The sequence below is a fragment of the Daktulosphaira vitifoliae genome, unplaced genomic scaffold (assembly GCF_025091365.1).
Source record: "Daktulosphaira vitifoliae isolate Bord-2020 unplaced genomic scaffold, ASM2509136v1 Scaffold_1, whole genome shotgun sequence".
Taxonomy (NCBI): domain Eukaryota; kingdom Metazoa; phylum Arthropoda; class Insecta; order Hemiptera; family Phylloxeridae; genus Daktulosphaira; species Daktulosphaira vitifoliae.
The window spans coordinates 67132718-67146099 of record NW_026099572.1 but is presented as its reverse complement, the minus strand read 5'-3'; the positions used below and the strand labels follow the sequence as shown (position 1 = coordinate 67146099).

At 23.4% G+C, this 13382-nt stretch overlaps 4 protein-coding genes across 4 annotated transcripts; 3 read left to right on the top strand and 1 right to left on the bottom strand.

Annotated features, from left to right (window-relative positions):
- The first annotated feature begins 379 nt into the window (after window positions 1-379).
- LOC126895857 (probable protein BRICK1) lies at window positions 380-3586 on the top strand. The gene is made up of 3 exons (XM_050668135.1): window positions 380-709; window positions 2962-3044; window positions 3149-3586. The coding sequence occupies exons 1-3, from the start codon at window positions 592-594 to the stop codon at window positions 3173-3175; spliced, it is 228 nt and encodes a 75-aa protein (XP_050524092.1). The 5' UTR covers window positions 380-591; the 3' UTR covers window positions 3176-3586.
- LOC126895841 (polyglutamylase complex subunit TTLL1) lies at window positions 1324-2955 on the top strand. The gene has a single exon (XM_050668112.1). It carries the CDS (start codon window positions 1609-1611, stop codon window positions 2821-2823), a length of 1215 nt encoding a protein of 404 aa, XP_050524069.1. The 5' UTR covers window positions 1324-1608; the 3' UTR covers window positions 2824-2955.
- Window positions 3587-4458: 872 nt separating the features above from the next.
- On the bottom strand, window positions 4459-7331 carry LOC126895842 (SHC-transforming protein 1). Its single transcript, XM_050668113.1, has 9 exons — window positions 7109-7331; window positions 6888-7019; window positions 6608-6678; window positions 6457-6517; window positions 6218-6391; window positions 5578-5863; window positions 5376-5519; window positions 5114-5223; window positions 4459-5038 (listed from the first exon to the last, which is right to left on the bottom strand). The coding sequence occupies exons 2-9, from the start codon at window positions 6984-6986 to the stop codon at window positions 4796-4798; spliced, it is 1188 nt and encodes a 395-aa protein (XP_050524070.1). The 5' UTR covers window positions 6987-7019; window positions 7109-7331; the 3' UTR covers window positions 4459-4795.
- Window positions 7332-7633: 302 nt separating this feature from the next.
- On the top strand, window positions 7634-10823 carry LOC126895834 (uncharacterized). The gene is made up of 5 exons (XM_050668100.1): window positions 7634-8715; window positions 9169-9433; window positions 9504-9774; window positions 10435-10555; window positions 10616-10823. The coding sequence occupies exons 1-5, from the start codon at window positions 7807-7809 to the stop codon at window positions 10685-10687; spliced, it is 1638 nt and encodes a 545-aa protein (XP_050524057.1). The 5' UTR covers window positions 7634-7806; the 3' UTR covers window positions 10688-10823.
- Window positions 10824-13382: the final 2559 nt, after the last annotated feature.

The following is a 13382-nucleotide window of genomic DNA, read 5'->3' as shown; positions in this document are numbered from 1 at the left end:
GCCGTATTATCAAAAGCATACCACCATTTTAATAGACATTAATATTAACAGAATGGAAATAAACCACTACAATATATTTAATCTAAAATTGATGTGTTTAGGAAAATATTTTAAAAAAAATGATAGATTTAAGAACTTTTGCTTTTATCTGCCAAATTACTAATGTAGGGGTTTCTATCAATTAGTTTTACTATCAATTCATAGTACTACGTGCAACACTGTCCAAATGGTTAACTAAGTAATGATAATTTTCAACTTTTTTTCTCTCTATAAAGATATTAGTCAACTCAAGGCGATAATTAAAATTCCCTAATATATATGATATGATATATCAAATTTAATAAATAATTTTTTTATGTATGTTAGTCTATTACTATTAACCTCATAATAATAACTATTTAATCATATTTAAATTGATTTTATCTTTTCAAGTATACCAAAATATATTCTTCATAATTTTTAATATATTTAATTTATATGATAATATTTTAAATATATTTTTCAAATGATTATGAGCCATACAAGTTAAAAGTTGTGATATTTTATAATTCTATTAAAATTGATATTTGAATTTTTATTTAAGCCTTAAAAATGGGTGGGCCAAAAGAAGGTGTGCAAAAACAAATTCAGCAAGATTGGGCTAATCGAGAGTACATAGAAGTTATTACTGGTAGCATAAAAAAAATTACAGACTTTCTCAACTCATTTGGTACGTTTGTTATATTATATTAATTATACGAATAGTTGTGCTAAGAAAACATTCTTAATTTTACTATTCTTAGTCTATTTTTACAAAAATAATATAACATTTTATAATTTAATACTAGTTTTGAAATATTTGAAATTATTATGTTGACTGATATTTGCTTATATTGAACTAAATCTAAATAATTGAATATAAATAAGGTACTAAGTTCAAAAAAATAAATCAAATCATAGTACTTTCCCGTGTGTAGTGCCTTAATTATGTATGCACAATATAATAAATTTAAACACAATTAATATTTGTAATTTGAAAATAATAAAGNTATGTATGCACAATATAATAAATTTAAACACAATTAATATTTGTAATTTGAAAATAATAAAGTATATCCCTTTTGAACTTAAAGTCATTTTTAAAAGAAATTATTTTTCATAAAGATGTAAATGGCTATGTTTTGTTATTGTAATTCATAATAAAAAATATTATTTTTATCTTTGCTTTGATATCTTATATATTGTTTTAAAATTAAAAATATAAATGTATAATTTTATTTACAATTTATTTCCAAAAAATATTAAAGAATAACTTTCCTCATTGATTATAAAATGTGTATATTTAAAAAAAATTATAATTATTACAATTATTTTTAATTAATTTTTTCCATTGCATCTAGAATCTAATTTTAATTAATTAAATTGATTTTATAATGTTTGGGTGAAGTAGATTATTTATTTAACAATATTTAAAATGTATTTAGTCAGTTTATGTTACTATGAATGCTAACCATGGCAACCAAAATTATTTAATTATTAAATCAATATTTATGATTATATTTAGTTATTATAGTTTTATTTAGTTCTTTGTCTAACATTCTTTTAGAATTTTGTACCTATTTTAATAGTATGAAAGTTACATATTGTACTGATGTAGATAGATCTGTTGTGTTGAGTAATTTTGAAAAGAGAGGTTGGTTACATGTTGGCCCAGATGATGATTGGAATTTTTATTGGGCTGGTATACAAACATGTCGTAGCTTATTTAGTATTGATAGTGGTTATCGTATGCATGACAATCAACTGATCAATCATTTTCCTAATCATTATGAATTAAGCCGTAAAGATATGCTCGTTAAAAATATTAAACGCTATAGAAGAGAACTAGAACGAGAAGGAAATCTTTTAGCTCAAAAATTAGATGGAAAATATCTATATCTAGATTTTATTCCAGTAACTTTTGTATTACCTGCTGATTATAACTTATTTGTTGAAGAATACCGTAAATCAGGGCCAAGTACTTGGATAATGAAACCTGTTGGAAAATCTCAAGGAACTGGTATTTTTCTTATAAATAAATTATCCAAATTAAAAAAGTGGTCCAGAGAAGGAAAAAACAACAATTTCAATGCATCAACGATTAAAGAATCTTATGTCATTTCAAAATACATTGATAATCCTCTATTGATAGGTGGTAAAAAATTTGATCTGCGTTTGTATGTTTTGGTAACTTCTTTTAGACCTTTAAAAGCATATTTGTTTAAATCTGGATTTTGCCGTTTTTGTACAGTAAAATATAATACAAGTGTTGGAGAAATTGAAAATTTATTTATTCATTTAACAAATGTTTCAGTTCAGAAGCAAGGAGAAGAGTACAATAGTATACATGGTGGTAAATTAAGTATTCAAAATTTAAGACTATTCTTAGAAAGTACCAGAGGTAAAACCATTACAGAAGCCCTTTTTGATAATATTGTATGGCTTATTGTACATTCATTAAAATCAGTTAGTTCTGTTATGGCAAATGATCGTCATTGCTTTGAGTGTTATGGTTATGATATTATAATAGATAATAATTTAAAACCTTGGCTAATTGAAGTAAATGCTTCACCTTCATTAACATCAACCACAGTAAATGATAGAATTTTAAAATATAAATTAATTGATAACACATTAAGTGTAGTTTTACCCCCTAATGGGATTCCTGATATACATTGGGATAAATGCCCTTCTTTAGAAGCTATGGGTAACTTTGAGCTCTTAATTGATGAGGATTTAATTATTAAAGAAAAATATTCAACAAATAAATTTGATCATAAAGACAAATCAAAACGTAAAAACTGAAATAATATGTTCTCAGTCATTATGTATTTGGTATAAATATATTTCTATATAAATATACATATATATTAAAAATAATAAATGGATATATATCATTTTCTAAATAAAGAAAATAACTAATTTCAAAAAAAATATTGGTAGATATGTCTTGTAGATCCAGATTAGCAATCCTGAATGAAAAATTAACAACATTAGAGAGAAGAATTGAATATTTAGAAGCTCGAGTAAGTAAAAAATTAAAATGTAAAAATCTAATTAAAAGCCTATTTTGAAAACTGATCCAATTTTATCACAGAAAAAAGAAGTTAGAGTAAATTTTTTTTTTCAGGTTACCAAGGGAGAAACCCTCTCGTAGACTTAAAATTTGTGAAATTTCTTTATACATTTATATTTATTTAATTGTAAAGTATCATTAATAAATTTAAGAGTAATTTATTATTTTTGCTGTATTATTTCAACTTTTTTGTTTAAAATTTTAAAATGTACAAAATAATTTTTAAATAATTTCAAAATTAATTTCCTTTAATATTTATAATATTTATTTAATAATTATATTAATATATTATTTTATAAATTATTTAGTGTTAATTTATTTCATTTACACTTCTCAGAGGTAGATGATAAATCAAAACAATGTTTATTTATATTTTTTATTATATTCAATAACTATTAATTAGTATAAAATAAACATATAAAATACATATATCAAAATAAGTGTAATATTATGTAATGGATACTAAAAATAAATTATCTAAACTAATCACAATTTTATTTAGTCATTAATAACTATTATAAGTTATACATTACTTTAAATAATATGAGCTTATAATATATTTGCCTTTATAACAAAATCCTAAGCCACTCAAAATTAATAATAAATGCATTTTTATTTCTAATAAATTCAGTGTTATAAATAGCTTATATTTATTTTATTTTATCTAATATTAATTCTTTACCAATATATATATATATTTCATTTCATTTTGTAGAAATTTATGTGTTAAATGTGGTACTCATTATGTTTAATAAATATTAATAAGAGTATAAAGTTAATTAATTATTTTTATTTTAAAATTATTACATTTTTATTAAACATTAAGTCCGTGTTATATTGATTATACCACTATTAAAATGTTAGTGTAAAATAAAAAAATGACCAATATACATTTTCAATCAAATAATAAATACTTCAAGTGTCGATTAATTATTTTAATAGTGAGAAAAAAGGAGTTTTTAATCAAAAATCTGTGAATCAATTGAAGTAAAAGCTTTATTGAGTTATAATAAATAATTTTTCTATTAAAACATTTTACGCATTATTATTAAACTAGTATTAAATAATTTTTTTTAATTATTAAATTAAAGAAAAACCAAAGAAGGTACATTACAGGAACCAAAAAATTATTATTATATGCCAGTAATAAATGTAAGTTTAAAAAAACAGAAACAATTAGAAACTGTATATTTAATAGTGTTATTCAAATTAAAATATAACTCAATACTTAGGTATATTATAACATAGTATAGAATATTTAATTAATTTTCTACACATTTAATTATGTTAACAATTTTTTCATTATATGAATTTTTCTAAGTAGTATATTTAATAAAACTTTCCAAAAAGAAAATATTTTAACACATTTATCTCATTGAAAATATATAAGGACTTTAATTTACAAGACTAGTATCAACACAAAATGATATCAGATTAAAATTACACTAAATTCATGAATTTTAGTTGATCAAATAAAAGTACCTAGTCAACTAATACCAATGTAAATGAAGATAAAAATTAATCTATCACATTAACATTTCCATAAAATATAAAGCCATTAGAATAAAAATTTTAATTTTTTTACAAAAATACAAATATTCCACACTATCAAATAACTATTTCACTATAAAAATTAACCAATATGTCTTGTAGTACGATTTAAATTTGTTTTATATTCCACAGTAAGGGTATTTTATTTTATTAAAATCTAGAGTGTGGCACTGGATTTCTTAATATAAGAGCACTTTCAGCTGACATAATAGGTAACTTATTTTCACTATGATAATTTACTAAATGACTTACACTTTCAAAAATACGATCTTTTGTTCGTACTGTTCCTTCTGGATCAATTAAAAGTAAATGCTTTTTGACATCCCCCTGTAAACCTGTCAACACATATTGACCTGGAGATCCTTGCGATTCTCTAACTAAAAAATCGCCATCCTAAATCCCAAATTATATTTGTAATTATTTTGGATTAAAATAAAATGATTAAATTGATCATTTTCTTTTACACACATGTTTTAATATAGCTTCAGCATGTTGTCTAGTAATACTTCCATGAAACCAAATTTCATCTTGCAATTTTGGAATCATAACTGATACTGACTCATTGTCTACAAAAGGTTCTAAAAAAAATATAATTACTTTATCAACATTTTTAGATGATAATAAATTGTTCATAATATTTTTTATAAAAACACTTAATATTAGAAATTAAATTTTCAGTTAAAGCTTTACATATAGCTTATTTAAATAAAAAGATTCATAAAAAGCTTACGCATATCAAAAACATCTCGTGGTTGTGAATTTTGATTTTTATTGCCCACAACAAAATCATTGACATAATTATGAGCAGGATATGGCACAGGAGGTGGAGGCGTTTCACAGTTTAAATCAATTAAATTGTTTGATACAAGTCTCTCTATAATACTTTGTAAATATAAATTATATGTACCTATTAGTATTAAATTTTCAACTACCTCTATTACGATGTTCATGATTTGAAGGAAGAGGTGGAACAGGAGGTGGACCAGAATCTGGAGGTGATTTTCCAGGAAGATCATTGTAATACTCGCGTTCATCACGAGTATTAAAATTTAAAACAGGAGCAGGTTTTGTTAAAAATTGTTTAAAACGCAAATCAAATGCTTGTCCTATAGTCGTGATTACATCTTGAGCTAATTCTCCTTCACCACATTCTAGCACATAACAAGCACGCCAGTCTTTTGTATCTTTTGCAACAAATGCAACAAAGTCTATAGTATCCTAAAATAAAAAAATTTATTTTTTATATTTTTTCAAATAAAATATTAAATAAATCAGTGTTTTCAATAAATCATACACAGAGAAAATTTTCCTTTTTAATAAATATTGGAGTGAAACTAAATATTTTCTCAACTTTAAAGTTCCAAATAAGTCATAAAGTGTGTTTATATATAAGAAAATTGTGTTTTTAATACTATTTTTTGGCTATGAGGGTTTGACTCTTATATCCATCTTGATTTTATCAAAAAATATGTAAAAAATGTTTGAGATATAAAGGTAGTACTTAGATACAAAAAAATTAAAAACCAATAACGATTTAAAAAAATAAGTGAATAATAAAGATTTAATTCATACAGTATCTCCTCCTGAAGCAAATGATATTCTGGGCATATCATGAGTTGAGATTACAGCTTGAGTATCTCTTAGCTTTAATGTTAAGCAGGTACTTGATATAGACAAAGTTACATTTGATCCTGCATGGTCCATAATTGGATGATCACCAATAAGTCTTAGCACTTTTTTGTCTACCTGAAAAAAATAGGTTTATGATTTAAATGTATTTGATAAAAATACAATTACACAAAAATACTAACCTTTCTTTTCTTATCGGCAGTTTTCAAACCAGCTGTTTCACAAACTTTATTAATGCATTCTCTATGTAAACAATTATATTTTTAGGTCAATAATTTAAAATATTGTCACATTAAAATCACAAACCTAAGATAATTTTGAGAAAAAACTTACTTAGCAACTAAAAATCTAGTATCAAAGTCTAAACTCTTCATGGATGTTAAAACTTCAAGACATCCAATATACTAAAACAATAACAGTATTGATAAATATAAACAAAATTATAACATAATATTTTTAATAGCTTTTTGAAAGTATAAGGTACAAATAGAATTTAAAATAAATCTTAAACTTAGTAGTCTAATTTTTATAATACATAATCATATAAAATAATTAATCAAATTAACTACTGTCTAGCTTTATATATTAAATACAAAAATTAACAAGTCATTACCCGAACTTCATAACAAACACTGCTTCTAGTAATAACATTATCCGGATGTAACCATCCTCTGGATGGTTGATTCATAAAACTACCCCACGAGTCAGGCATATTAAGTGGCAAATGATATCTCACTCTGAATTCCTGCAATTAAAAGTATGATACTAAACATAAATGACTGATAAAATATTAAGTTATACTCATAAAAACTATAACACAAATTTTTACATTACCTAACTTTTTTTCAATTAAATAATGGGTGATTTTTATTGTTCATAATAAAGACATACAATATTATAAAAAGAAATAAAATTTACAGTATGAAAACAAACTAAGTTTATAAAATGTTTTAATATACTCTTAACTTATTAAAATTTTTGTTTGAGTTTTGACATTTTTTTCAAGAGGTTTTTCATCAACTTTATTAAATACGAATGCTTACAGAATAGCACAAATATTTAATGACCCCGTTATCAGCAATTCATTTTTTTATAATAACATAAACCATGGTCTTTTTCTAAGATAAGATCATATCTATTCTGTATATTAACTATTCAAAACCTCAATTGTTATCTTTAAAAGTTTAAATATATATACAATTATCTACTAAGCATTATTTTCTAAAGTTTTGAACTCTTGTTATAACTAAAACTTATGCAATATCCTTCAAATTAAACTTTTTTCATTAATTCAAAATTAGTTTCATCTTAACTATTTATAATATTTTGCATAACTCTTATCATTTTATAATTATTTTATTAGTGATTTTAATAGTATTCTAGTTAAAGAATTTTAAATATTTGTTTTATCAATGAAATGAAATTAACTAATTTCTTCATTTTAATAGATAATTATAAATGTACATTATTAACATATTTTTTTTGGCTTATGTAGTGATAACTTCATATAAATATTTTAGTGTGAGTTTAATATGCTTTTTAAACAAAATAATTTATTTAAATTTATAATTAAATCTGTAAATTTCTATGAAAAAATATCTAATGTAAATACTCTAGCATCCAGCAGCTATAAAGGTTCATTTCATGAATGGATATTAAAATTCTTCAGAACACAACCACGTTACAAAAAATTTTTACTAGACCGTGATGTAGATGTTACTCATTTAGTCAAAAATTTAATCAGTCTTAAAGCTATTTCAACTAATGAACTTCTTATTAATTTTTCTTCCTTAAATACATTACCAATTATTAATGAAGTCGATAGAGAACTTGAAAGTCGTGTAAATACCATGAATATTGATCAAATGATAACTTTAATGGATACTTGTTTAGCTTCAAAAAACAAACTATTTAAAAAATCTAGAGCTTTTAAAAAATGTCTTGAAACTATGGATGAAAAATGGTTTAGAAAACCTGATTTAAATTGTTATCAAACAATGCAATTAATTTATTATGTTAGTTTTTTTAAAAAGAAAGCAACAAATGTTGTTACTTATGGTTTAAAAAAAATTGCAAATGACTTCAACTACTTGAAAAAATTTAGTGATGAAGAAATGAGTATATTAGCAATAACAACTTATAAAACTGGAGCTAAAGTAAATGATAAACTTTTAAGAATAATAGTATCTAAATTGGAAAAAAATCTAAATAATTTGATACAAACACCAATACTTTTTGTATCATTACTTAAACCTCTTAAAAAAGCAAAGTACCATGATCCTGTTTTAATTTCTAAACTAATTCAAACTATTAAATTTGATAACAATTTAGTAATAAAAGATGTGACAAGCTCTATTCATTTTCTTTCCTATTTAGCTGATGCTAACTGTGGTGATATTCAGTATTTACAACAACTAATAGATTTGATTGGAAATATAATGGTAAACTATTTTAATTTATCAATTTGTTAATTGTACTATCTAAATTATTTTTGATGTATCCTTATTTTGGCTTATGTTTCAAAGTCATTGATCAATCTATTCTAGGAGCCACAACCATTGGCAGATATTTAGTATAATTTGAGTGAAACTAGAAAGTAGAGTGACCAGGAAGATTTATACTTGATAATTATTGTACAAAAAATTATTTATTTAGAGGATTAAGTCTCCATAAAGATTGTTTGTGATGATAACCACTATAATGACTATGAAAACTAAAGGTTGTGAGTTTAATATATTTCAAATTGATAAAAAGGCTTTTTTTCCAAACTTGCTTGATCATAATAAAGAAATATCAGCCAAAACAAGAAATATTCGTTTATCTAAAAATAATTTAAACAACATAATTCATAAAAATTTTCAATTTCAACATAATTAATAAATCATTAATTTCAGGTTCAAGATAATCTCAAAAACTATCGAATTAAAGACGTAACTTCTTTTTTATTTTCAATTAGCTATTTGGGTCTTTCTGTAAATAATACTTCACTTAAAACTACTATTACTAATTTTTTAAATTATATATTTAATTCCAAAGAAAATTGTATTAAACATTCAAAAATGTTTATTAGTATTAATCTCTCTTTATGGATGCTTAATTGGGAAAATATATATCTTACTAAACTTATTGCTATGGAAATTCCAATTTCTTCATTAAGATGTAAGATTTTTTTGTATAATTAACCAATTTTAGTAAAAAAAAATTAATTTTGGTTTTATTAAATTTGTAGCACAAGATGTACATAAACAAAATTATAGACTTGATCTTTTATTGACTTGTATATCAATTGAGAGGCCAGAATTAATAGAAAAACATTCATTAAATCAAACTATAAATACAATGCCACAGTTTGACCGCCATCTTGATGAAAGGCCATTTCTACAAAAAGTTTTTAAAAACTTGAAAGAATTGTCTAGAAAACACAATTTGTTTAGTGTTGAATACAATTTTTGCATACCTAATATCAAAATATTGAACATAAAAGTAGTAGATAACAATAGGTATACCAATTTTTTTAATTTTTATTTCATTATAATTGCCTTAAAAGTTATTCATAGATATAAATTTAGAGGGAAACAAAAGATGGGTTTCTCCATTGATATTAAAATGCTAATGAGCATTTAAATGCTCATTGTTCATTTAACATGTTCTTTTAACTTTTTCTTTTGCTCATATACAACTTTAAATAAGCAAAAAAAAATGTCATAGTTGCCTGTCAATTGATACATTTTATTCATGCCCTCCTCTATTATAAATTATAAACACAACCCCTCGAAATTAATGTGATGATATTATTTTTCAATGAAGATTGGACTATTAGTTGGATTTTGCACAAAAAAAAAAGAAAAGTTAAATCAAAACATTTACCATAAAATAATTTTTCCCCGTCCAATTTGTTTTTAAATATGTTTCTTATAAACTACTAAAATATTCTTATAGTAATTTTATTGCTGTAATACAATAAAATTAATAGGCCTTTTAACAATTTTTGCCCATATTTTTTCTTTTAATTCTTTTCTAATAGATATTTTTGAAAAAAATGCATAAAATTAATTCAACTTTAAAAAAAAAATTGGTTGTTCTTATTTATTAAGTTATTTCTAATTTTGAGTATTATGTCCAAAATTGTTATATTAGTAAAAACAGTATATTTTTTCTAGAATTATTTTTTATTTTGAAGTATTAGACAACACTACTTGTCTTCATAACACTGCAGTTCCTCATGGAATGATGAAATTAAAGCTTCGATTAGAATCAAAATTAAATTATAGAATTATTTCAGTAAGATAATTTTATTGCTCTCAGAAAATATGTTAATAAATTATTTGCTAATTTTTTCAGATAAACGAAATCAACAATATTTTGCTTAGTTCAAAATCTTTGAAACAATATTTAGATTTTTTACTTTCATGAGAACTAAATATTACTTGGTTAATATATTAATAAGCATAATAGAATTTTTTAATTATATAATATTTATTTAACAATTAAACTAGTTATTAAAAATTGTTGTATGTGTATATAAATACATTTTAATTTATCTTCTTTACATATTCTTCTTTATAAATAGCTGATTTTGAACAGAATAACAGATTCCATATTTAGATGATTTTAATTTTCTTTAAATTTAATAAACAATGAATCAAAGTTGATATTTTTTTACTATTATGATCATCAATCTATAATTGGAACAAATAAGATCCTTCATTTGTTTGAAAACTTTTATATGACATAAATAATAACTATTGGTTTTTGCTTATTAAATGTTTCAGTGTGGATTATTCTTTCATTGGTTCTTTTAAAAAAAGTATTAAACCTCAGAGAAACAAAATTTCTTGTTGAAAAATAATGTCTGTTGAGAGTTTTTATAAACAAAATTTCAGTATTCCCAAGACAGGAATAAAACTAGTAGTATTTTGGAGTACTAGAATTCAGTATCGTGATTTTTTTTAACACATCAGAAAATCATTACTATAGATGAGGGTGACTTTAACATAAGGAGTTAAAATCCTACAGCTTCCTTCTTGGAACATATTTATTATACCGAATAACATTTAAAAATCATCAGATTGGATTTAGTTTCATATAAAAAATTCAAAAAGGTTGCCGTCCGATCAAACATTATTTCTCAGTACCCCTTTAAGAGAAATTCATATATAAAATTAAATAAATTCTAAAATTCTGTATGTAACTATATGATTTATATCCAACTATGTATTTAATTCAGAGCTTTTATAAAACATAATTTTTCTATGACGTGATCAAAAATTTGTATATACAATTTTTTATATAATAAAACGAGGCATAATAAAGGGTGGTGGGTGGAATAGATTACCCGAACAAAATTTATTACATGGTGATTTAATTTCTTAATTAAAACAAATTTGTATTGTTAATAAAAGTATGTACTTTCAAAGTATTTAATTATTACTCATACATCAAAGGCTATACCAGAATTATTTAGTAAAATATCAATAATTAATAATTTATTATAATGAATAATAAAAATTAATCACTCTTGGCTAATATTATTTAAAATTAAAACTATATTTAAATATTAATTTAAAACTAAAAACCCAGCACAGGTGGGTCGCGGCACAGTGGTGACGTGGCATAGTTGGATTAAGTATAATGATATCTGACAGTAATTAAAATCACTATCAAAAATAAACGCTTCGATGCAAATCTTTAGATAGTGTTTAATTTAAAAAAAATTGGTGTTTTATTCCAAAAGCTACTTGATCTGCTGGTTCCTTATTAATATCTCGATTAAGATAAAGTATGTCGAATGAAAAAGGGTTTATTAAAAAATATTATTTCTCATAAAAAAATTGTGTGGATCCATAAACTTTTCAATAAGTTATAGCATTATAAAGTTAAATATAATATAAATAATAAAATCGAGAATTTTCACACGAAAATAGCATTCGGTAGCCATTTTCGCCGTGAAGACAAGTCCAGAGGTCAAATTTTTTTTTTTCAAATTAAAGTATATTACATTAGCTTTAATTTAAGATATATATAAAAGTGTCAGACCTTCCGGAACATTTTCAAAAGTTAAGTTGAAAAAGTTAATTTTTTGTGAAAAAGTTGTCATTTTAAATCCCCCCCTGTGGGCAGATAAAGTGTCAGATTTACAAAAAAAATATACCAAATGATAAGTAAAGACATCAAACATCTATATAAAAAAGAATTATATTGATATGTTCATTTTTGAAAAAGTTAGAGCATTATTAAGTTAAAAATATAAAAAAAAATTATTTTACAAAAATCGTAATTTTTTATTAACTTTGATGTCAACTTTCACCACGAAGACAAGTCCAGAGGTCAAATTTTTTTTTTTCAAATTAAAGTATATTACATAAGCTTTAATTTAAGATATATATAAAAGTGTCAGACCTTCCGGAACATTTTCAAAAGTTAAGTTGAAAAAGTTAATTTTTTGTGAAAAAGTTGTCATTTTAAATCCCCCCCTGTGGGCAGAAAAAAGGTCAAATTTACAAAAAAAATATACCAAATGATAGGTAAAGACATCAAGCATCTATATAAAAAAAAATTATATTGATATGTTCATTTTTGAAAAAGTTACGGCAGTTTTTAGTAAAAAAAATTGAAAAAATTTCGAAAATTAGCGATTTTTAAATTTGTAATTTTTTTGGAGGTTTCCCCCATTTACGGGGAACGAGGGAAATTTTATCAATTTTGAAGGGTAATGTCTTCGACTAGATACGATTTGTGATCTTTTGACGTATCGTTAAAAGAAATCCGTTCGGTGAGAGCTGAGAANGGAAATTTTTTCAATTTTGAAGGGTAATGTCTTCTACTAGATACGATTTGTGATCTTTTGACATATCGTTGAAAGAAACCGTTCGGTGAGAGCTGAGAAAAAGTGGTAACAGACACAAAAAAAAAAAAAAAAACACATAGTAAAACCAATACCTTCTCAGCTTCGCATCGAAGCTAAAAATATTTAACTCAAAAAGCCAAAAAAATATATCTAATAAATCGCAAATACGTATTTCAGGAACAATGTTACAATTATTAAGGATAAACAAATGCTGATACTCAAACCAGGAAAAAAAAGCCCCTAAATATACCGTTAGTGACG